Here is a 25,647-nt window from a genome sequence, read left to right on the forward strand (position 1 = left end):
CAAAGCAGCACAGGGCCCCAAATGTCAACAGAAACCCTGATAGGTTAGAGCCATCCCCCCAGGCTTTGAACGCAGACTCTACTTCTGAAGACCTACACAATCTTGAGGAAGCTGCCTCAGTTCCCTCACAGAATGGCAATATTGACAACATTAATAGCGTCTGCCTCAGAAAGTGTGTGTCCAGGGTTCAGCACGGGGCATTCTGTGCAGTAAAGAGCTTTAGCTGAGGTGCCTCTCTGCAGGGGCGCCATGATTAAGAGCCCCAGTATGGAGCCATCAGGCTGAGGCCTTGACATTAACTAGCCCTTCCATCCCTACCCTGGCCCTCCCTTCTTATTTATAAGACAGGGATGGCAGCTGCTGAGGCCTGAGGACGTAAAGTGCCATAAAATGAAGACAAGAAATCAAGCAGGTGGGGCCAGGAAGCGCTAGGGCACAGAAATGCCTACATATTGTTCATTAAATAACCTTAAATGCAATGCCTGCTCAGGTGGCCCTTGACATGCCCTGGGATTCATAATCACTTCAAAAAAGGCTTGCCTTCCGCAACTGTCAAGGCTTTATCAAGGCTAAGGGGAGGAGGAGGAGGTAAACGTGGCCCCTGCCAGCCTATCCACCTGCGTGTTCCTGAGGGCCCCTCCAATCAACATCACAGACAAATCCAGCCAATCCTGCCTCCCCTCCAACCACCAAGGTCAGCTCGCATTTGCAAGGCGAGCTCCATCTACCCAGCGGCAGAACTGAAGCCTGCATTTCTTTGATGGGGGCGGAGAAGAGGAGGTGGTACTAAGGGGACGCAGAGCTTGTCTTTACTGGGGGCAGGGGAACACGCTTCATAAGTTGGCAAAAGATAATGGTCATTAAAATTGCAGATTTACTTACTTTACTTTGCGATCAGGGAAACAGACCTTGCACTTGGCAGGGCTCATATTGACATGCCCGCCGGCCAACCCCACCTGGCTCCTGCCGGGATGCAGAACTTCCCCCCTTAACCTCCTAAGCGGACCCTTGTCCAGGGGCCCAGCAGGTCAGCCAGGTCGAGACAGGGAGGCAGAGGTGTGGTCCGAGAGCCGCTGGCGCCAGGTGGTGCTGCAGCCTGTGGGTGTCCAACCAAGCGCAGCGCTTCCTCCATCCCGAAAACAGTCCTGCGCCCAAGTGTCCGGGACAGCCGCGCCCATCCTCGCCCCGCCCCCCAAATGGACACCTCCTCCCAGAAGGGGCCCCGCCCCCTCACCTGGCCCCGCCTCCTGACCCTGACAGAACCAGGCCCCGCCCCCCGGACTGGCCAATCACGAAGCGCCCGTTGACCTTGGGCACCAGGCGCAGGTGGCCAGAGACTTAGAAAAGCCCTCTTGGCTACCTTCCTGGCGGGGAAGAAGGGTTCCAGGATGGTAGTCCCCCCTACATACTGGCAACTGGGGAAAAACTAGCAGGCCTTTAATGTGCTTGAATACACCCAAATGGAGAAGTGGTAGAAAATGAGGTTTATTTAAAATATGAGCCAGATGTCAGCAGAGTGCCTGGTAAAAGTCCCCCCACGGTATGTTAACTTCTGGCTTCCAAGTTCCTGTTTTTGCTTATTCTTGCACCACTACTCCCGGGGACATGTTTGCTCTAGGCCCTCCTGGCCCCAGAGCGAGCTCCTAACCTGCACTTTGGACCACCTGGGTCACCTGGTAAAGGCAGCTCTTTGGAGACAGGAAAGACGCCAGCTGCCCTGTGACTGACCCTAAATAGGTTTCTGACTTCCAGTTACCGAATGAATAAGTCACGGGAATAAAAAGGCACAGCACAGGGAATCCAGTCACCACTGCCACGGTGGTGATGTATGGTGACAGCTGGTAGCTACACTCTCCGCGAGTGCCCCATAAGGTACAGATATGCCCAAATATGTCATACACCCGAAACGAATGCAACATTGTGTGTCAACCACACTCAAAATAAGAACATCCTTAAAGAATAAGCATCTTTCTGGTTAAGACTCACACACGCTGAGGGCTCTTTTTGTGCCTTTGTCTTCTTTCAGAGAGGTCCTTTTGTTTTTATTTCCCTAAAGCAGATATGGAAATGTGACCCAGGGATGTATGCTTCACCAAAGGTGACAGAGCTGAGCCTGAACCCAGGCAAACCGTTCTAGGTCGAATGAATGAATGCTTCTGCAAGGAGTTATAACAATTAAAAGGGATTGAAAACACTACCTAGAAAATATTCCATAATAATAAATGAAGCCTATGCTCATAGCCAACAAAGACCAAAAAATAATGGAAATGTTTGCAAATGAATCCCCATGGAAAGGCACAGCTGGGGCCACACCTCCAGGAGTCCCACTCTGTGTGGCCACCATGTGAATTACCCTTAGGAATTGGAAAAGTGGCCCAGCTTGAGGGCACCAGTTAGCTGTGTTCTAACCATATAGTAACTTTTCCAACAGAAGGATTAAAAAAATAAATTAAACAGATGAACACAATTCTCAGTTCTTCAGAGTTTCTCACAGGTTCTTCATGGCCTTGTCTTCTCTCCCTCCCCAAAAAACCAACCCACCATAGGCTGATTTACTTTTTAAAGTTCCAAACCTCCCCCAATTTCATCTTCTAAATGACCCAAATTTAAATATAATCACCTCAAAATAGGGAAAACAGTTAAAACCAGAAAATGAAAATATTGCAAAACACCTCTATCCCACCCCAAGGCTCAAATGGGAGAGAACTCTCACCGGTGTACTCGCATTGCTCTGGATTTTTATCCTCTATGGACAAAACCCCAGTGCCTGTTGAACACTATGGTCATGCTAATTCTCCACTAATACAGCCTTGGAGACATCCCTCCACGCCTCCCTTCTCAAAAAAGGCATTTCACTTCCATATCTGCGCTTTGCATGTCATCAGAGCGGTCATGACTTGGATTTTTCTCTGCTTTCATTATAAGATATAGAAGATGGGAAGGAAAGAGTAATGTGCACACCTACACACAACATCGCCTTTACATAAACATCCCCTTTAAACAACCGTCACCGTGATTTCAATGACACACTCCACCTTGGCTGGAGAGGCAGTCTCGTGCTAAGGCCTTCTGATCAGACTCCTCAGAGGCTAAATTTAACTAGTTGGTATTGCAGAGGGAAAACCCAGGTCAGCGGAAAAACACACACGCCAAAAAAGTGCACTTGCTAGTGGCTAGCCACACAGTGTAAAGGCCTGAGCTGTGAGCGGCCTCAAGCCCGTCCCTACACTCTGTGTGACCTTAAGCAAACCCCTTCTCTCTACTTCTCTGTGACACCATCCACCTATAGAGTGCATTCGTTCAAAGAAAAATAAAGCAATCCCTCTTGATAGGTGATGGGGGAAGTGTTACATGAAGCATAGAGCAGAAGTGACAGATTTTTCTAAAGCAGGATACAGATACTTGAGACAGAAAGGGATGTTCGGGTGCTCCGCTCCCTGCATGAATGGCAGCCTCTTTCGAAACTCAACATCTAGTCCACAAATGGAACAATGCAAAAACAGGGGATCCTCCCCCTTTCCCTTAAACTCCCAGAAAACACCTTAGGAGCTCAAGAGTTTTGGAAATGGGGCTTCTGCCAGCCCTTCCTTACTTCAATAAAGGAAAGAATAAATTAAAACACGATCAAAAGATTCATGGGATTTCATCGAGGGACAGATAAAAATATTTATAGGCCATTAAAAATTTTCTGACCTGCTTGCTACTTGGAGCAGGGGAGAGGTGCAGAGGGTGATGACGAGCAGGAAGCACCTGGGGGTGCCCACTGCAAGCTGCCCCAGGAGGCAACTTGGGACAGAAGGGTGAAGCGAGGTCCTAGAGGTAAGCGTGCTCACCTGCTGTTTCTTCACTATGCCTCCTCGGAATCTGAGGTCTGCCTGGCAAAAGGTCTCTTAAACTCAACACTCAAGGCATGGAAGTGAGCAGTTGCAGGGAGGGAAAGAGGGGGCCAGGGAAGGTCCCATGTATTTCATCCGTTTATCAGGGACACTTCGCCTGCCTCCTTCCACTTCCTCCTCTGTGGACACAGGTTGCTATACCTTAAAGCCATATGCCGGGCGGGGCTTGGGAAGCTCCATGGCCACAGGGGAGAGCTCTGGAAGATGCCCATTCCAGTGACAGCACCCGAGGCTGCCCCTGGGCCGTCCGCCCCTGCCACTTCCTCTCCTGTGATCTCAGCACGCTTGTGAGGTGGACCCCAGCATTATCCCGTCTCGACAGAGAAGGAAACTGCAGCTGAGAGAGATTGTGGGGCTGGTCTATGATGGGACCGTGGGTCCCGGGTAGGACACCTGTGCTTTTCATTGAATGACGGAGATGACGCTGAGGCACAGCTTGAAGTGCGGGGCTCCCAGCCACTCAAGTAAGCCTGACAGCAGCCCTGTGAGGTAGGGACCTCACTGTGACCTCGTTCTGGAGGATGGTGAGGCCCAGAAAGGGAAAAGCTCAGCCCAGGCCACCTGACAGCCGACTGGAGGAGTCCGCATTGCCAGCCCACAGCTGGCCACTCTCTCCACCTACAATGGGAAGTGCTCTGGGCTTGTGGCCTCTGAGGCTCCTCCGAGGGCCTTCCCTGGGGCAGGAGGCCAGTCCCACCATCTGTGCATCCACAGTGCTATCACAGAGCCTGGCACCCAGCAGGGCTACAGTAAATGCTTCCAAGCCAATGAAGGGATGGGACCAACATTAGCTTCTCCGCTTGACTGTTTCATCTTTGACCTTGTCCTTAGGCTTACCTGGTACCCACAACAACCAAGGAGAAAATGGTTCTAAATTAACAAACTTGATCCCAGCCCCTCATACACCCTTCCACACACGAAGAAACGAAAGCAAAGTCTGCTAGAGCCACCAAGGACTTCAGAGCATCCCAGTCCAGCCCCCTGCCAGGGTAGGTGACATCCCCAAGGTCACACAGCTTAATGATTGCCCTGTCTCCTGACTCTTCTCACTAATGCTAAGAACAGGTTAGGACGAGGATGGAGACACCTTTCCTGGAGCCCAGGCTAGGAGTTAACAGTGGGAGTTTGCAGACCAGTTTCTGATCTGTACCTGCTGAGGGTCTGGGTTCCAATGGCCCTCAGGAGCTATGATCATCCTGCTGGAATGATCCCTGATAGACCCCTGAACTGCTCTGGGTGTCAGCTTCTTATCTAGGAAGTGAGAAGACTGGCTTACACCCCTCCAAGATTTTTTATAATGTTTTATTAGTAAACAATATTAATACTTGTTATAATAATATTTACAGCAGGAAGTTAGAAAATGCAGAAGAAACTTTGAATGACTTATAACTGCACCATATAAAGACAATGATTGCTAACTATTTTGACACATTCCTTATAGACTTTCCAGCCACACACACACAAACCCATTTATTAAGCACAAACATTTTCTGTGCCTACTAATTGACAGGAACATTGTAAGCACATTATATTACCCTCAATCCCTTACCTGAAATGCAAAACTCCCAGGACCAGAATGCTTTGGAGTTTGAGAACTTTTGCGGGGGGGATGGGAAAGCTTTATGTTTTACATTTTCATGTTACTATTTCTGCAGCAGAAGGCATGAATATTCACACAAAACAGGATAAACAAAGACTCCAAAGAACTACACATCTATTCAAGCTGGATTTTTCTTCTAAATGAGTTCATGGCCAATTGACGAACTTCTGGGTCATAACTTCAAATTTCAGGACTGCAGTTGATTGGTCCTAAACCTGTCCCACTCCATTCAGTTCACACATGCACCCCAAGGGTAGAACTACTAGAGTAACAAACTAGTAGGAGATGGTTCTGAACCGGTATCTTATCCTAGACCCATTGTGCCCCTTGTTGACCCAGACCAATCACATTGCCCCTTATTGACCAAAGTGGGATTACCCTGTAACCTTCGTTTCACAATATGTGAGCAACTATTCTGACACATGTAATGGTCTCACCAGATTTATCTCCAAGTCTAAGGAAGAGCTGATTCCAACCCCTGGCCTGAGACAAACCCAAAAGGGAAGAGACGAGAAGCCCACTTGGACAGACAATACAAAGTCTTTGGGTCCATACAGCCTGCCCTCACCAGCTGGGAAGATGGAAGGGAATAGGGAGATTGTATAACCATATAAAATGCTGAAGAAAAATTAGGGTTTAACCACAAAACAAGTCTATAAAATCACAAGATTGAATCAGAAAGAGTTTGATGAAAACAAAAATGCTACTGCTGCCATAAAGCAACAATAAAATGCCTATCCATCCATCCACCCATCCATCCATCTATCCACTCATTCATCCATCCATCCATCCACTCATTCATTCATCCATCTATTCATTTGTGCATTCATCCATATCCATTCATCTATTCTTCCATGCACCCATTCGTTTGTGCATCCATCCACCCATTCATCTACCTGTTCCTTCTTTCCTTCCTTCCTTCATCCATCCATTGATGCATCCATTTGTTCATTCATTCATTCATCCATCCATTCATTTGTTCATAGATCCATCCATCTGCTCATTCATTCCTAGATCATTCAAAAAGTTTTGCATCCCCCCAGGAATGCAGAATTGTGTCTTTGGCAAGCCTGGGTTGCTCACTGTTTCATGCACTTATTTATGCAGTATCTACCATGAACCCATACTAGATTAGGAGGTGGGGAAAAGCAGAGACCCATATGGTCCCCATTTTCACAGAGTTTGCCAGTCAGTGTAGGAAATAGGTAACAACCAAGTCAATACATAAGAAAATTTAAGACACAATCTCCAGGAGTGATTAAGTATTGTGAAAACACACCAGAGTAATCAATCAAAAAACAGGGCCATGTGGGGAATACTTTAAAGATGGCACGGGGGGACCTGAGTGGCTCAGTCAGTTGAGTGTCTGCCTTTGGCTTGGGTCATGACCTCAGGGTCCTGGGATCAAGCCCCGCGTCGGACTCCCAGCTTAGTCGGCAGTCTGCTTCTCCCTCTCCCTCTATCCCTCCCCCTACTCATGTGCCCACTCTTTCATTCTCTCTCTCAAATAAATAAAATCTTTAAAAAATAATAGAAATTAAAAAAAATAAAGATGGCAAAGGACAGGGAAGGCCCTTCAGAGGAGGTGACTTTGAAGGGCAGGCAGGATGGGCTACAGAATATGTGGACCCCAGTGCAAAATGAAAATGTGGAGGCCCTTGGTTGAAAGTTATTAAGAATTTCAAGAGGGTGGGGCGCCTGGGTGGCTCAGCGGGTTAAAGCCTCTGCCTTCGGCCCAGGTCATGATCCCAGGACTCTGGGATCGAGCCCCGCATCGGGCTCTCTGCTCAGTGCAGAGCCTGCTTCTCTCTCTCTCTCTCTCTCTCTCTGCCTGCCTCTCTACTACTTGTGTTCTCTGTCAAATAAATAAAATCTTAAAAAAAAAAAAAAAAAGAATTTCAAGAGGGTGACAGCAGAGCTGACCACACAGGCCACACACCTGGACACAGGCCCTAGGGGGAGGTTTAAGGGCGTGAAGAGAAAGTGAGCATCTCAGTTCAGAGGGAACAGCAGACACAAAGGCCCAGAATGGGGACATAAGTGTGAGTATTCTGGAAACGTGAGGGCACAGGGGGAAGACAAGGCCCTGTTGAAGATCATTCAAAAAGAGCTCCCACCAAGCCACAGAAGTAAACAGGAACTTTTTCTATCCAGCTGCCTGGCTTGTGGCCTGGCAGGAAGCAGCATGGACCACAAGGTGACCTTGAGGTGACACGGAGACCAAGTGGCTCTGCAGAACCTGCCTACAGCAGGAGAATCCAGAGACATACCTCTACCACTGCTTTGCTGTGGCTTCCACATGAGTGCAGACCCCTGGAATAACACCCCCTGCCCAGGTCTCAGCTTTATCTGCGACATGGGAAGGGCTGCAAGAACTAGTTGAAACTCCCAGCCACCATATTGCAAAAACTGAGCCTCCAAAAGTTAGGGGATGTGCCCAAGAGTGCAGGTTATTTAGCAGCTAATCAGAAAAAAATAATAATACAGGGAGCTTTCGGGATTCTAACAGGGATACTTTATCACCACATTGGTCTTCTATGTCAGGCTTCATGTCCTCAACCCTCCAGATGAAAGTGGCCTGGGCTTTTGACCTGTGGGCCCCAGGGAAGAGGCATTTCCATCCTGTATAAGAAGAAGAGCCAAGCAGTGGCTCTCCACAAAGCAACACTCTAGAGGGTTTGGGGGGCATTGGGAGGCCCCACTGAACATTTCTTCAGAGTTGACCCAAAACACTACCAATGGATATGAGCAAAAGGGTCAAGGTGGGGGCTGCCAAACACCAGGCTACTGAGGCTCCCAAAGATGCAAAAACATCAGTGGCAAAAACTCTACAAGAGGATGATGGAACCCTCACCTTCGTTCTGATATCACTGCTTCCAACAGGCAAGAATACACAGGTTATGACAGCAACTTTTTCATCCAACCAACCACCAGAGACAGCACCAGGACAAGGGTCTAAGCCTTGATTCCCTGAAGATACCGCCCCATGGGATTCTCATCCCAGGTCATTAGGAACAACGAACCCATGCTGGTCTCCTTCATCAGAGGCCCCTCATTTGGGGACCCTGCTGGAGCCTGCAACATTCCTCACAGAAATGCCAGTATCTTGGGAGGCACCAGCAGAACTACCTGAGTTGTCCTGGGTGCCAAAATCGGCACCAGCAGAACTACCTGAGTTGTCCTGGGTGCCAAAATCCTCAATTCCAGACTCTGAAAAGCACATCGATTGGGGCAAAATAACCGTAGGCCCAGTGAGATTTGTGTCACACTTCAGGGGGCTGCTCCAGCCTCCTCATGCTGGAGATGAGAAAGTAGAGATTCAGAGAGGATAAGGGTCCCACCCAAGGTCACACAGCTCAGTGTCTTCTTTGTGCCCTCCTACAGCCCTTTGCATCTCCCACCACCCCACAGTTTATAAAAAACCAAGATCTCTCTGTCCCCCCTTCCCCCCAGTCCTTGGATAAGGCATGATAAATGATTTACCTATAGTGCTAAGTTTCTACATAATGAAGATACAAAGGCAGAAAACTCATTTAATATTTTGGCGTGCTGTCATGCAAAGATAGGCCCTTACTTAGTTAAGGATTTTTGCCTTCATAAATTCACCACCTCAGAAAAGCTGTGGTTTAAGCACAAACCAGCAAAGACCCCTAAAAATGGTGGTGGAAGACAGTGAGCTGTGCTGATGTAATAGCCAGCAGACCCATGACGCTACTTAAATTTCAAGTAATTAAAATTAAATTTTTAAGTTCACTTCTTCCGTCACACTAGTCACAGGTCAATCTCCATAGTCACAGGTGACTAAAGGCTACCATACTGGACAGCACAGTTCTAAAACATTCCATCATGGCAAAAAGTTCTGTTGGCCTGCTCAAGTCTAATCTGAAAGTTGCCTCTTCTGAGAGCTCTCCACTGACCTGACCACCTCATTCTAAAATAGATCCCCTCAGGGGCCCCCTTCTCCTGTAACCTGTCTTCCTCCTGGCACTGGTCACACTGAGAGATCATCAGTTAACCTGTTTATTTGTACTTTTCCCATCTCCCTGCTGGGATGCTCCTTGAAAGTAGCAATGTATCTTGCTTCCTGTTGGGGCTGTTGTGATAAATGTATCTAACCCACCTGTCCTACTTAGATACCACTTAGCAACCCAGGGGACATCCACATCTAACATAATCTCGGATGTTTGTCAATTTGGAGGAATTCATTGCACTTACTTTTCCCTAATCCCTATCAAAATTGCCATGTTGAAAGTTAAGAACCAGTTCAGAGGAATGCAAATGTTGGCGATCACTGGAGGGACCACACCGAGGCACAGTGGAACCCCGTCTGCAGTCTGGAGAACCTGGCCTGGAAGCTTGGCTCTGCCGCCTCCCAGCTGTGTGATCTTGGGAAAGGCACTTCACCTTTGAGCCCCAGTTTTATCATCTGTAAAATAGGGACCCACTGCCACCAGCCTTGTACTGTTGTTCTAAGGGATCAGTGGATGATTGATATAAATGGGAAAGTGATGGGTGAAGTGGGTGCTGGGGGTGGGGGAAAAAGAACAAGCCAAGGAAGGGAGCTGTAGGGGAATCTACTGCTTATTAAGTACCTACTGTGTACCCAACCCCGTGCATACTTCACAAACATTATCCCATTGAATCCTGTGAGCATTTTCCAGATGAGGAGCTGAGGCAGGGAGAGGGGAATGCCACGCCCAAGGTCACACAGTAGGGGGTGGAGGGCGACAGAGCCAAGGTTGAGCTTTATACCAGACCCTGAAGCTTTCCCTTCCTTGAACCCTTCCAGAACCTCAAACTAGTTTCCCCCTGGAGATCATCAGGATGGGGAATACTTGACTTTTTTCTTTTCTCTACCTTCTATTTCCAGTCACCAGGGCTCAACTTAAGCTCCCTGGGAACATGGGTGCCTGAATGGAAGAAGCCACCTCCTCGTCCAGCTTTTCACATTTGGGAGAGAGAGTACAAGAGGTGCTGAAAGGAACAGACAGTGAGATTGTACCCCTAGTGGAGGGAACAGACCAGGAGGAGGGAAGAAACCCTGGAAGGGGGGCAGAGAGCTCTCTGACCTGCGGAGTGATGGTTGGCGGCTCTTTTCCCTGCTTGTCTGTTCCCTGCGTTTCCCACCTGGAACTACTGTATTCTGTTTGTAATCGGGGAAGGGAGGTGGCAAAGCTTGAACACAACCACAAAAACAAACAAACAAAGCGAAAAACTGCACACCTAGGACACACTCCCACCAACAGGGACCTATGGGCACTGGTTTCCAGCAAACCTACCTGAGTTTCTGCTCTGAAGGCACCCCTAGGGGAAGGCATGGATTTCAGTTGTTAGTTACCCATTGAAAGAACCAGCGAACAAATACATGACTGTCTCATTAGAAGGCAGGGAAACTGGCCCTCCCTCCAGGCCCTCACTGTCCTCTGTGGCTCTTATCAGCCCTAGCTCACTCAGTTTAAATTCTAATGAATCACACACAAGGCCGTCTTCCCCGACCAGGCCAAGTCCTTCTAAAAGGACAGTCTCCTGGCATAGGGCCCTGTAGATGCGGTAAGATGCTCAATAAATAATTTTGAAAGGAAGGAAGGAAAAAGGCAAGACTTATATTTCCCATATTTCCCGTAACTACCCTCGACACATGGGCATGAGCGGACAGCTTGACTAAGCGGGGAAGGGGGCAGCCCTCACCCTAACTCTGCACTCCCCCCTCATGAGGACCCAGGGCACGTTACCTCATAGCGGGAATGTGGTTCTCAGACTCGCCTACAGTCGAAGCGGCCTCCAGGGACACGGTCCCCAGGCTGGCCCGGCTGCCCTTCCGGGAAGACTCTCGGAACAAGCCAGCGCCAGGGTCCTCATCAGAGGAGTTGTCATCAAAGGAGCCCAGGATGAAGTTGGTCATCAGCTGCCTCTTGATGTGCTCTTGCTTCTCGTCTTCTTTGGAGAAGGGTCTGGCTCGCTGGCCCTGGGGCTTGGCTGGAGATGGCAGGCCACTCGTATCCAGGGTCTTCAGGCCTTCGGTCCCCATCCCATTGGCTTGGAGTGCGGCAGGGGTGTTATCTGAGGTATGGGGGTTTCCTGGGGGATTCTGGTGTGGGGGTGGCCTGGAAGTTCTCGGCCGACAGGCATCTTTGGGACCTTTGTGGGAGGCTGGCTTGGCCTGGTTAGGAGTCTCTGGCAGAGGGCTGCAGTCACTGTTTTTCTGCGGTGGCTCCCCTGAGCTGTCTGATGCTGGAAAGGGCTCCTGGCTTGGGATACAGCTCCCTTCTGATTTACTCTTGGTGACTGGCATAGAGTCTGTCATTTTCCCCCAGATTTTTAACCAGGAAAAGGTCAAGCAGGAGAAAATCAAACAAGATAGAAAAAGAAGCAATATCATTCAGAAAGCCTGCAAGGAAAAAGGAAAAGACATTTCAGAGTCTACAAAATTGAGTTATTTCCATCTTCCAGGGGCTCGTGGGGCGAGAAGCAGCTGGGGTTCTGTGCATTCAGCTGAGAGGGTCAGAGGCCAAAGGCAGTGAGCAAAACGGCTCTGCCCACAATGTGCTCCGTGGTTCTGGGCACATTCCTGAACTCCTCGGATGTCAGCCTCTCATCTTTAATTTAGGTACATGAATACATGCTCACCATGAATCAGAAACATGCATGGAAGAGAGAAACAGATCACACCTCTTAAAGGGCTCTTGTTACAGACTCATAACACCCAAAAAGGAGAAACAGTTCAAATGCCCATTAACTGAAAAAATGGAGAAACAAAAGGAGAAACAAAACAAAAATAGAGGGAAAAAAGGAGAAACAAAAGGTGATCATTAAGTTGTAAAAAAAAAAAAAAAAAGAAGAAATGGAGGGGTATCTGGGTGGCTCAGTTGATTAAGCAGCTGCCTTCGTCTTAGGTCATGATCCTGGGATCCTAGGATGGAGCCCCATGTCAGGCTCCCTGAGCAGTGCTGAATCTGCTACTCCTTCTCCCTGTTTCTCCCCCCTGCTCCTGTGCATGATCTCTCTCTCCCTCTCAAATCAATTTATTTTTTATTTTTTTTTAAAGATTTTATTTATTTATTTGATAGAGAGAGATCACAAGTAGGCAGAGAGGCAGGCAGAGAGAGAGAGAGGAGGAACAGGCTCCCTGCTGAGCAGAGAGCCCAATGCGGGGCTTGATCCCAGGACCCTGAGATCATGATCTGAGCCGAAGGCAGAGGCTTAACCCACTGAGCCAGGTGCTCCTCAAATCAATTTCTTTTTTTAAAGCGAGAGCTTAATAGCAGACAGAAATTCATTTTGCCGAAAACATGAATCCAGACATTCTGATTTCTTACCCATGCCTCTTTCTGGCACACTAACTCTGCCTACTAATGAGTAGATCATTGTTATTTGATGTAAATATTGTTTTTCTTAAAAGATTTTATTTGAGAGAGAGAACATGAGTGGGAGAGAGAGCAGAAGGAAAAGCAGACTCCCTGCTGAGCAGGGAGTCCAATGTGGGACTTGATCCCCAGATTCAGGGATCATGACCTGAGCCAAAGGCAGGCAGTTAACTGACTGAGCCACCCAGGAGCGCTAGAAGTAAATATTGTTAAGAAGCAAACAAAAACACAAACTGAACATGTTGAAATTTCAGAACAAATTTTGCCACAGGGATACAAAAATATTAAAAAATAAATAAAAGGCTAGACCGCAAAGCTCAAGCATATCAATTTAGTATCTAACAGGTTCTTACTTGGGGCGCCTGGGTGGCTCCGTGGGTGAAGCCTCTGCCTTTGGCTCAGGTCATGATCTCAGGGTCCTGGGATAGAGCCCTGAATTGGGCTCTCTGCTCAGCGGGGAGCCTGCTTCCACCCCCCACCCCACCCACCTGCCTCTCTACCTACTTGTGATCTCTCTCTCTCTCTCTCTCTCTCTCTGTCAAGTAAATAAATAAATGAATAAAATCTTTTTAAAAAATAAATAAATAAAAGGTTTTTTTCTTTTTAAATTTCAACATCATATTCTTTTTTTAAAAGATTTTATTTATTTATTTGGCAGACAGAGAGAGAGAGATCACAAGTAGGCAGAGAGGCAGGCACAGAGAGTGGGGAAGCAGGCTCCCTGCTAAGCAGAGAGTCTGATGTGGAGCTCAATCCCAGGACCCTGAGATCATGACCCGGGCTGAAGGCAGAGTCTTCACCCACTGAGCCACCCAGGCATCCCTCAACATCATATTCATAAGGGAAGTGGAAAAGTTCTCAAGTTTTCCTAGAACCGTGTGATCTGAATAATTCCTGCAGACTTTGCACAACAGAATTTCCAAAATGTTGTCAAGGGTATTTTCCAGTTATACTTAGGACCAGGAGGGTTTTTTTTTTTCTTTTAAGGCCATCAAGCTTCTTTTTAAAGAAAAGTAAGTCAAGGGTGGTTCAGCATCCATCAATGTTCATTGAACATTCATTGAACAAAGAGGAAAACCACATGATCACTTCATTAACACCAAAAAAAGCATTTGGCAAAATACAACACCCTTTTCTTGATAAAAAACAGAAAAATAAGAAAAGAAGGGAACTTCAGTGTAATAATACATAATTATGAAAAAACCTATAGCTGATACATACGCAGGGTTGAAAAACTGGAAGCTTTCCCCCTAAGATCAGGAACAAGACAAGGATGCTCACTTTCACCACTGCTATTCAACATTGTACTGAAGATCCTAGCCAAAGCAATTAGACAAGAAAAAGAAATAAAAGCCATCCAAATTGGAAACGAAGAGATAAAATCATCTCTAATCCTAGACAGCATGATCCTATACAGGATTCCTGCTATCCAAAAGTAGAGAAGTTCTTACAAAACCTTTTTTTAAGTTGAAATGGCATAAAGCAAAGAAGCAATTACCATTAATTTATATGGACACATTTTTGAGCATTCCTATACCCATGAAATAACTTCTCTTAGGCTTTTCTGGGTAGCTTAGGACACATCTTGCTAATGGATACACAAAATAAATCAAGACAAAGCTCAGATGCTCACAGACATAGTTCAAAGCTATGGTGGCTTTGATGCTGAGGTGCTGAGCATAGTTCTTACCAAAGGAGCCTGGCAGTACCACTGACGCTGCTCAGGGTACAAGCTGCCTCTCTAACAGCTCTCTGCAAAACAAACGCTGAATGCTATTTTCACTTTTCACCTTTTCTCCTAAAAGCAAAACTCCTCCTTGGGTTTCTTCCAGTTAGTGAAAATAGGTACTAGTATAGATCTAATATAGGTCTTTTGCAGAAGGAAAGTGGTATAACGTGAACTTTCAAAAACCAAGAGAGACCTGTGTACAGAAAATCCTAAAGAACCCACACATACAAAAAACCCTAATAAGAGTAATAAACAAGTTAAGCAAAATTGTAGGATACAAGATCAATTAGTTGCACCTCTGTGCACCAACGATGAACAATCTGAAAAGGAAATTAAGAAAGCAATTCCAGGGGCACCTAGGTGGCTCAGTGGGTTAAAGCCTCTTCTTTCAGCTCAGGTCATGACCCTAGGGTACTGGGATCGAGCCCCACATCGGGCTCTCTGCTCAGCAGGGAGCCTGCTTCCCCCTCTCTCTCTGTCTGCCTCTCTGCCTACTTGTGATCTCTCTCTCTGTCAAATAAATAAATAAAAATCTTTAAAAAAAAGAAAAAAGAAAGAAAGCAATGTCATCCAGGGATACCTGGGTGGCTCAGTAGGTTAAGCGTCTGCCTTCAGCTCAGGTCATGATCTCAAGGTCCTGGGATCGAGCCCCCCCATTGTGCTCCCTGCTTAGTGGGGAGCCTGCTTCTGCCTCTCCCTCTCCCTCTGCCACTACCCCTGTTGGTGTGCTCATGTTCTCTCTCTCTCTCTCTCAAATAAAATCTTAAAAAAAAAAAGAAAAGAAAAAAGAAAACAATTCCATTTACAATAGTATCCAAATAAACAAAATATTTAGGATTAAATTTAACCAAGGAGGTAAAAGACCTGTGCAATGCTGGTAGACAAAACATTGCTGAAAGAAATTAAGGAAGACCTAAATAAATGCAAGCCATCCTGAGCTGGTGAGCTGGAAGACTTTCTGTTGGTAAGGTGGCCCTATGCCCTGAAGCAATATACAGATACAGAACTGCAAGGGAACTCAAATAGCCAAAACAATCTTTAAAAAGAACAAAGTTGGAGGACTCACCCTTCCCAATTTCAAAATATATTGAGAAACTATAATCAAAATAGTGTGGTACTGGCATAAAGACAGACATCTAGACCAATGGAACAGAATGAAGAGTCCCAAAACAAACCCATAAATCTATGGTCAATAGATTTTCTATGACAGTATCAAGACCATTGTGGAGGGGAGGGGGCACCTGGACAGTCAGAAGAGCGTGCAACTCTCCATCTCGGGGTTGTGAGTTCAAGCCTCACATTGGGTATAGAAATTACTAAAGAAAATAAACAAATAAAAAAAATTCAAAGGGGAAAGAATAGTCTCTCCAACATATGGTTCTGGGACAACTGATTTCCACAAGCTTAAGAATGAGGTTGAACTCCTAACTCAGATACACCCAAAAATTAACTCAAAATGAGTGAAAAACTGGAGAACCTGAGTGGTTCAGGTGGTTAAACGTCTGACTCTTGATGTGGGCTCAGGACATGATCTCAGGGGCATGAGACTGAGCCCACCACCCACACGCCCTCATCCCTCATCATCCCTGTGCTTAGCATAGGGTCTGTTTGGGATTCTCTCTCCCTCTCCCTCTGTCCCTCCTGTTCGTACTCTCTCTCTCTCTAAAATAAATAATTCCTTTTTAAAAAGATGAGTTGATGACCTAAATATAAGAACTAAAAACCACAAAAAGTTTAAAAGAAAACAAAGGAGTAAATTGTTGTGACCATGCAGTTGGCAATGGATTCTCAGATGTGACACCAGAAGCTTAAGCAGAAAGAAAAAATAGATAAAGAGGGCCTCACTCAAATTAAACACTGTGTGCATCAAAGGGCACTCTCAAGAAAGTGAAAAGATAGCTTACAGAATGGAAAAAAAAATCTGTGAAACACATACTTGGTAATGATTTAATATCCAGAATATATACATAAGACTTAAAACTCAACAACAAAAAGACAACCTGAAATTAACACGAGGAAAGGACTTGGATAGACATTTCTCCAAAGATAGACAAATGGCCACTAGTTCATGGAAAGATGTATCTTTGTCATAACATAAATGCAAATCAGAACTGCTCTGTATCACTTCACACCCACAAGGACCGCTTGTGGGAGGGGAGAGGAGAGAGGGGGGAGAGAGAAAGCAGGGAAGGAAAGAAGGAAGGGAGGGAGAGGGGGAGAGGGAGGAAAGGAAGGAAAGGAGAGAGGGGGAGAAGAGAGGAGAGAGGGAAAGAAGGAAAAGACAGGGGGAGGGAGGGAAGGAATAAGGGAGGGAAAGAGGGGAGGTGAGAAGAGGGAGGGAGGGGGGAGTGAGAAAGAGGGGAAGGAAGGGAAGAAACGAGCAAGTGGCCTTCGAGGACAGGGAGAAACCGGACCCCTGCACGCAGCTGGTGGGAACGTAAAACGATGCAGCTGCTGTGGAAAATGGTCAGTGGTTCCTCAAGATGTGGGACATAGAACTGCTCTATGACCCAATACTTTCACTCCCAGAGGCAGCGCCCCAAACAACTGAAACCAGGGGGGAAACAAGTTCAGATGGACGGAAGCATGTGCCCAGCAGCACCCAACTGTCAGATGCCCTCGCCTGGCGCTCTCCCCAAGGTGCCCCAGCCACAGCACCATGGGCTTCAGGGGCTAGGGTATTCACGGTGCGGGGACCATGCTGTGCCTCATAGGGTGCTCAGTAGCACCCCTAGCCTCTACCCAGCAAAGGTGCCAGGAGCACCCTTCCCCTCCGTTGTGACAACCAAAAATGTCTCCAGACCTTGCCAAACATCTCTGAGGACAAAATTGCCCTTGGGTGACCACTACTGGTCTGAACCTCCCGCCCTTCTGTTTCCAAATGGTAAAATCCTCCTGGGAGACACATGAAGTCTTTCCAGGAAACTCTTCCCTGGCACAGAGCAAGTTTGCAAAAAGTTTAAAAAAGTGAGAAAGGTCAGCATCCTGAAACTGCTGGCTCACACATGCCTCCTGAGGAAGATTTGGAAACTAATCATTGACAGATGGCATTGCCAAAAATGTTGCAAAGCCCTCTCGCCCCCTTGGCAGCCCAGCCGGTTAGAGGGCTGCATCCTTCCCGGGTGGGAGAGTGTGATGGGGTAGAGGAATCCACGCCCACGGCCCTCCACTGTGGCAACAAAGACAACACAGGGGAGAAACACAGCGTTTGCTGGTCTCCCCAGGCCCATCTGGAGGCCCCCAGAGACACGGACCAATTGTCATTCATTTCAGGATCCTTGGGCCCAGCTTGGTGTGGGGTACATGGGAGGTACCCCAAAAGCATGTACTGAAGGAATAATAAATCCGGGTGTACACACACTGAGCTCCACCTGATAGGTGAAGGCAAGCTGGCATTTTGCATAAATTTGAAATGCTAGCATCTTCTTGCCCTAGAAAAAAGAGAAAAGCACTTGAGTCACCCCCTGGAAGACAGAAGAGCTACATCGAGGCAAAACCAGGCTGCAGCGGTTTGGGATCTGGGAACCCCAAGAAGGCACTCTTTACTTTGATCCTCATTGGGAAACTGACCAAACTAGGCAAGGGTTGCATCACAAGAACTCCTTGGGCATTTGCTCAGGAAATCCCCGCTGGCTAGGCAAATGGCTACAGGGCATTGCAGATGCCAGGCAGGCCGTGTGATGAGTGACACAGGGAGTAGGATGAGGGGAGGGCAGGTAAGCAGGCTTGTGGGGACAGGTACAGGGAAGGTCAGTACACTGGAACCTCTGATGAATGGAGCGACCAGCAATTCTCTCCAGTTCGGGGCCCCTCTCCCACTCAGAAAATCCTTTTAAGATCTGCAGTTATTCTGAAAGGGGCCATGGATCTAATACCCCACACCGACCTTGCAGAGGTTACCTGCAGAGAAAAACTCACGTATCTTTTTTTTTTTTTTTTTTTTTGCAGAGTAATGACATGGGACCCAAAGGCCACCATACTAGAACTTTCCCCCAGTGAGTACACGGAAACAAAAGGGGGAACTGGTTGAGAAAGCTTCCAAACTCTGGGTCTCAGTTTTCCCATCTGTAAAAATGGGGATACTCACTCTTGCCCCATTTACCTGCATTTATTTGCTCCTGGGATAACCTAGAAACACAGCATTTACACATACGTACAGTTTGCAAGTGTAGAAAGCCTGCCAGCCTCCAATTTTCAAAATGGCTGTGATGGATATTAGAGCTATTGTCATTATTTTAACTTCCATTTCACAGCTCAGTAAACTGTGGCTCAGAGAAGCTAGGCACCTTGACGCTGTTCAGATCCAGCCCTGACACCCATACCTTTGCTCTGTGCCCCTCCCACCAAAAGTGGATATGAATAAATTCCATAAAAAAGACAGTGTTACAACGAGCACATGGATATGATCATAAAACCAGACACCTGGCTGTGTCCCTGGAAGACGGAGCAGCAGAGCGACATGTCAACTAACAATGCCAGACATGCACAGTGGTCCAGGAGGAGCACTGTGCAGGCAGCTGGATCCCATGAGCAGTAAAAAGGCTAGAAAAGTCCGCCCAGTGAAGCTCTTCAGACCATGCCATGCAAGCTGTTGCCCTTTGCTGAAATAATCCACCTGACCTGAAAAATGAGCTCAGCCAAAGCTATTTTTGTTTCTTGCCAACAAAACCCAAGTGGTAGCTGCCAGGCGTCAGAGCAATCGTGGCTCTAGTCATCGTGAATGCAGGAAACCACTTGGTACCAACAAGTACAGCACAGAGACCAAATGAACACTGGAGGGGGCTGGTGGTGGGGGGGACTTGGAGTTGGGGGTCATGATTTGCTTTCCAGCTGCTCCCCACCCCCACAACACATACCAGACCTGGCCAGGTCTGCAAGGTTCCCAGGCAGGGCAGAATGTCAGCGTTCGACCAGCAGTCCCATGTCACAATCAGATTTTTCCTCCCACCAAGATGAACTCACAGTTGTGTGCTAATACTTACCATCGCTGTGGCCACGTCCACCAGCTCCAAGGTTGTGTGGGTCGGAGAGGCGCCTACATGGTGACTAGGGGCCCAGGGTGTCATCTTTCAGGAGGAGGCTGGTGTCATGCATCAGGCCATGGGGGGAGGAGTCTGGACAGGCCAGTGCTCCAACAGGGGTGAATTTTTACCCAAGTCAGCCATGTTCTTATTCATCACCCGCAAATATAAGCTATTTGTAAAGGTCCTTGCTCAGGCCTCCCCTGATCTCAGATCCCCTGATCTCAGCTCAGCAACTTAAGGGCCAGCCCCTCGGGCCACCTCCCTCTAGCTTGCCACATTCCTGTACTTAGGCCTATTTCACTGATTATATAATCACCCTCTTGCCCAAATCTGTCTCTAGAGTGTGCTCCCCTAATGTTCCCCTAATTACAAGTGCCTTCTGTTTCTATGTGTTTACCCATCAGACTCTTTGCTGGGGTTTGGCCAAGTGAGGCATGGTGGAAAGAGAAGAGGGAGTGTCAGGGCAAAGGGGTAGCCAAGAGCCCTCCAGCTGCCAAGGGGATGGCCCAAGGTCCTTTTGCTAATTCAGAAATAACGAAGTTGATAGGAGCTAGCCACATGAGCCTTCCAAGCCGCCCTGATACTCTACTTCTCTTTCCATCATGCCTCACTTGGCCAAACCCCAGCAAAGAGTCTGATGGATACAGTAACCTGCACTCGGGCCTCTAGGAACCAGGGGTCACAGGTCACCGAGTTTCCCAAAAAATCCACCTGCTCCAATCTGCACCCTAGGAGGGAACACTTGGGGATCAGTGAGGTCAGTGTCCTTATTTAAAAAAAAATTTTTTTTACAGATTTTATTTATCTGTAAGAGATATCTGCAAGAGAGGGAACACAAGCAGGGGGAGTGGGAGAGGGAGAAGCAGACACCCTGATGAGCAAGGAGCCCGATGTGGGGCTCCATCCCAGGACGCTGAGATTAATGACCTGAGCCAAACGCAGATGTTTAATGACTGAGCCACCCAGGTGTCCCACATCCTTATTTTTAAATGAGCAGAGGCCAGAGGTCCCATGTGAAATAAGGGACCTAGCCATGACCAGCGCTAAGGTCCCAGCTCCAGGCCGGTGCTCTTTCTACACCAAGGCACCATTCACAGCAAAAATCTACTGTCCTTGAGCATCTCTCTCTGGTGCCCTGGGAGGTGACCCAGGTTCACATCTCGGCTCTGTCCCCTATCAGTGGGGTAAGCCTTGGGCAGTACCCTCCGGGAACTTCAGGTGGCCACCTGCCACATAGCGGAAGGACATCCCTAACCAGGAGTCCAAGGTGATTGCCTGTGCGGGACACGGGATACAGCGCATGGAGAAGTTCAGGGCAGGCTGAGTCACCACTGTGAAGCCCCACCACCCCACAGACTGTCATCTTAGACACATTGTGTTCCCACTGTGTGCCTGCGGTTCCTCGTCTAGAAAAAAGAAGCAGAAGGATAAAGACCCATCCACATCAGAGGATTAGGAGAAGGAGGAGCCAAGACCCACATAGTCACTGAACATGGCCTTCCCCTACTTGGGGTGGTGAAATGCAAAGGACGAGGCAGGTGATCGAGGCAGGCAGCGTGGTTTCTGCCCAGCATCTGCCTGCACAATTGTACACCGCGGACTCACATTTGGGTGACAGGTGCCCATGCGCCATCAATCAGGTGTCCTGGCCACTCCCTGAGGACCTGAGGATCAGGCCCAAGTGGGACAGGCAGACAGCCCTAGGACTCCTCAGCTTCTCCAGTCCCCAGCCTAAAGCTGTCAAGGAGGGCACCGCAGGGCAGGTGACTTCCCGAAGGGTGGAAATCTCTGGGGCATCCACAGCCTGGGCTAGACTGGATTAACTTCTTCTCTAGTCCCTCATCCAACGGGGACATTCCCGGGGACGCTGTGTGATTCTGTTGCTGCTGCTCTTGTTTTTCGAGGCGGGGTGGTTTTTAATGCTGACATGGGGGTTAAAGAAAGGAAGGCAGTGCTAGAGAACGCCACAGGGGATCAGAAGTGATGCCTAGTAAGTCACTGGGAGTGTTTTTCTGTCACTAGCAGCTGGTGAGTGTGCAACCTAACACAGCCCTTGTGCTACAAGCTTTACACACATCCTCCCATCAGCTTTTCCTTGCATGCTTTTCCACCCCTCTGGAAGCTCAGTCCCTCCCCACCTTCAGACTTTTAGGACCCAGGTGGCCTCAATCAGGAAGGCCACACTCCTAACCCTCATGTGCTCTTGCTCTCTGGGCAGGATTTCCCTCCATAAGCCCTGAGATGGCTCCCAAGTTAGCAGATCTGGAAAGTGACTGTCCGTACTGCTAGGTTTCTCAGAGCTGTGACCTGGTTCCTAAATCCCTGGGTCCACTTGCTATGGGGCTAAAATGCAATCAGGAAATAAATAGCACAATCACTTCTCTGGGTTTTGGTGTTCTTCTCCTAAGAAGGTCTTTGTGGGAGACAGGAGAGTCCTGCTCAGACCAAGAACAAGTCTTTCGAACCAAGATCTAGCCACTAGACTCCCAGAATCAGGAAGAGGCCAACCCTTCCAAGGGTGGAGACAGGCATGAGGGAGAACGAAGAGTGACATCTGCTCTGGGCCTCTGAGGGATGAATAGGAGTTTGCCAGGTTACTAAGGAGGGGAAGATGTCACAAGCCAGAGGTTGCCCTTGGTATCATACCAGATGGTGAATTAATAACACCACTGGACAAAGATGGGGCACTGCCAAAGTTACTTAACCGGGAGCAGCAATTAGCAAAGTGTTCTATTGTGAAAGATACTCGTTGTTCTCTTTAATATATATATTTTTTGGATCTGAAGATGACATGTGACGGTGCAGATGAGAGGGCAGGAAGGGACTGATTTAAGAATCTCGCCTTCCCTTGAGATTGAGCTGAGGGCACTGGGTGTGTGAGATGTCATGGTTCCTCGCCCGAGAAGGAAAGTGCCAGGGAGAGCAAGAGAATTTCACCCCTCACTTCACACACACACCACACTGTCCCTAATTCCCTAATCACAGATGATAAAGCTCCTCGTGCTGATGACACGGTGACGCCTTCCATCGCAGTTACTGTCCTGTGTGCAGCTCCTCCTTTACTCCTCAAGAAAGTGCTGCCGGGGAAGTAGTGCCCTCATCGCACTCCACAGACTGCGCATGAAAACCCAATGCCCAGAAAAGGGGAGTGACTCACCCAAAGTCACACAGCCTGGAAGTACACAGAATTCAGCCCTGCTCTCCTTGACTCCAAAGTCTCCACTTGTAAGGGGGGGGGCAGGCTGTTGATTCGATTGATTAATGGGCTACCTTCTTTGACAGGTGGAATCCGAAGTCTGGAAATGAGAACCAGGGAGGCTCGATAGTTCTCAAACTAGTCATTTGTCAGAACATCTGGGGCTCCGGAGAAGCCCAAGGACCATGAGAACAGGTCTAGATCATCTACATGTCTGTACTTTGGTACTAAATCCCAAACTGTCTGATGTGAGTTGAGCGGGTGTGTAGCATCAGCAGACAGCTTCTGGGAGGAAAACGCATTCATGAAAAGCTAGTGAATTTCAGTTTTCCCACGCTCACTGTAGGTGCTCAATGAGCGCCTGGTGAGCCAAGCCCAAAATTTGATGGGGTTGATCTGCAGGCCCAGGCAAACCTAGCCCGAACGGTTTCAGCCGGGTGCCTGCCTTGTGGAGAAATGTTGAGAGGCCATCTGAGGCCAACCTGAGCCATCCTTGTAGAAACTGCCAAAGTTGATGGTTGGATGTGCAGGAAAGTGGAGGAAGAGCGCTGGTGGGCTATGGTACAGGAGGCATGAACACCTAGAAGCCAGAGCCAAGAACTCTGGCGCTTTCCGGGAACCAAACAGCCTGCCTGGTGCTGAGAAAGGGGTGGGGGTGGGGGCAGCGGACAGGGACAAATGACCCTGCAGGGTCACGGGAGGTGGAAGGGATTTACAGCTCCTTCCCGGAGTGATGGTGAGCTATAGTGCGAGAGTCAACAGACTCTGCACTCTGACTGCCTGGAAAATCAGCTCCCCCACCCTCAGTGTGACCAAAGGCAGAGCAGTTAACCCCGAGCTCAGTAGTTCCGTCTGTAAAATGGGGACAGTAACGGGACCAACCTCAGCACCCCGAAGGGCAAGTCAATGAACTCACGTACATAGACTGCTTAGCTTGGAATAAATGAGGCATGCCATCAGGAGTTTCTACGATTACCGTAGTTCTTTTTCTCATTAACATTCCTACCTGGGGTTGTGCTGAGCAGCCCCTGCCTTAGCGACCAAGGGACTTTGTCAAGCAAGACTTCTCCCTGATGCTGAGCTGAGATGTGGGGGGTTATCCCTTCCACCAAAACCCCCTGGCTCTGCTGGCTGAGGGCCTCTCCCAAGCCTAGTCCCGGGGCAGGGCCAGTGCACCATCCAACCTGAAAAGCGGTGATGTGACTCCCAACCTGAATCAAACTGACCTTCTGGGGACAGTTGCTCTCCTTGAGAAGTTGTGCCAGCATTTCCCGCTAGCTTTAGCAATCTGGTCGCTAATGTTGGGAGGAATCATCAGAGTCCCATGGGTGATTTATCTCTCTAAAAAGGAGCAACCTCTCCTCTGTCCTGTCCCTTCCTGAACAAAAAGCAAAAATGGCTCTAGACAAAGAATCGGGGTTGGAGCCTTGGCACCGCCAGCAGCCAGGAAACTCTGCAGTGACAGTTCTGGATTTGAATGTCTAGACCTCAGCTCTTCAGTTGTGATTGAGGCCAACCTCACAAACGCTCTGGTAAAGACTAAGTAAAGAGCTGGAAGAGCTGGTAAATTGTGTGGACAGAGGGCATATTTGCACCTGTTAAAGGGCACGGCTGCAGAAATCCCTGGGGGCAGGGAGAGGGTCTAACGCATGGCCTGCCCCTGGAGACCCTAGCTGGAATCCCAATTTAACAAGCGTAAGCAGGCCAGCCCGGCTGGTAGGTCACATTTTCTGCCAGAAACCAATCTAGGTCATTCCCGGGTTTGAAATTAAGACACAGTGTATTGGGGGCACCTGGGTGGCTCAGTGGGTTGACCGCTGCCTTCGGCTCAGGTCATGATCTCAGGGTTCTGGGATCGAGTCCGACATCGGGCTCTCTGCTCGGCAGGGAGCCTGCTTCCTCCTCTCTCTCTCTCTGCTTGCCTCTCTGCCTACTTGTATCTCTCTCTGTCAAATAAATAAATTTTTTTAAAAAATTAAAAAAAAAAAAAAGACACAGTGTATTGGTTGGAGTATGGAATCCAGAGTGCCTAGCTCCAAATTCTGTTTCTGCTCTTTATTTCCTGTGTGACCTTCAGCAAATTTCCTCACCTCTCTGTGCCTTGGTTTCCTCACGTATTCAGTGGGGATGGTAAGACTGCCTTCCTTAGAGAGTTTTTGGTGAGGTTTACACAAACTGATATAAAGAACACAAACAGAAAGTGTTCTAATATTTATCGCGCTCTCCATGACGCACCAGGCATGGTGCCAAGTGCTTTACTTAAGATCAAGGTCAAGCCCCTGTTATCACTTACTTGAGCCACGTACAAGCCTCTTGACCCAGCTCCCTGACCCCAGACCATGATGCACAGGAGGAACCTCTAAAACATTCCTTGTCCCAGATTATGATTTCTAAGTATGTTTCCCACTGAAAGGAACCAGGACTGCTTGGGGGAAATGGCTCACTCCAGGCCTGGGGCAGAAATGTACACAGTGAGCTGCAATTTCTTGCTCTGCCTGAAAGCAAGGACCCTGAGGGGGTTTGCCCTGCCAAAGTTGAGATACCTGGGACCATTAAAAGGTGATCACTGCAGTGGATTGAAATACGTCTGAGCAGTTTCAAAAACCATGTGGTCATCGTGTTCCTCAAAACAAAAACAACTTCACGGGGCGCCTGGGTGGCTCAGTGGGTTAAGCCGCTGCCTTCGGCTCAGGTCATGATCTCAGGGTCCTGGGATCGAGTCCCGCATCTGGTTCTCTGCTCAGCAGGGAGCCTGCTTCCTCCTCTCTCTCTGCCTGCCTCTCTGCCTACTTGTTATGTCTCTCTGTCAAATAAATAAATAAAATCTTTAAAAAAAAA

The 25,647-nt window shown here is 48.3% G+C and overlaps 1 protein-coding gene across 1 annotated transcript in view; it reads right to left on the reverse strand.

Moving 5' to 3' along the window:
- Positions 1–25,647, reverse strand: part of ACACB (acetyl-CoA carboxylase beta) — a 123,910-nt gene that overhangs the window by 90,065 nt on the left and 8,198 nt on the right. The window contains exon 3 of the mRNA XM_044244094.1: positions 11,229–11,884. Coding sequence (XP_044100029.1) covers positions 11,229–11,875 — 647 coding nt within the window. The 5' untranslated portion in view covers positions 11,876–11,884. The remainder of the gene's footprint in view (positions 1–11,228; positions 11,885–25,647) is intronic.

The sequence above is a fragment of the Neovison vison genome, chromosome 3, assembly GCF_020171115.1.
Source record: "Neovison vison isolate M4711 chromosome 3, ASM_NN_V1, whole genome shotgun sequence".
Lineage (NCBI taxonomy): Eukaryota > Metazoa > Chordata > Mammalia > Carnivora > Mustelidae > Neogale > Neogale vison.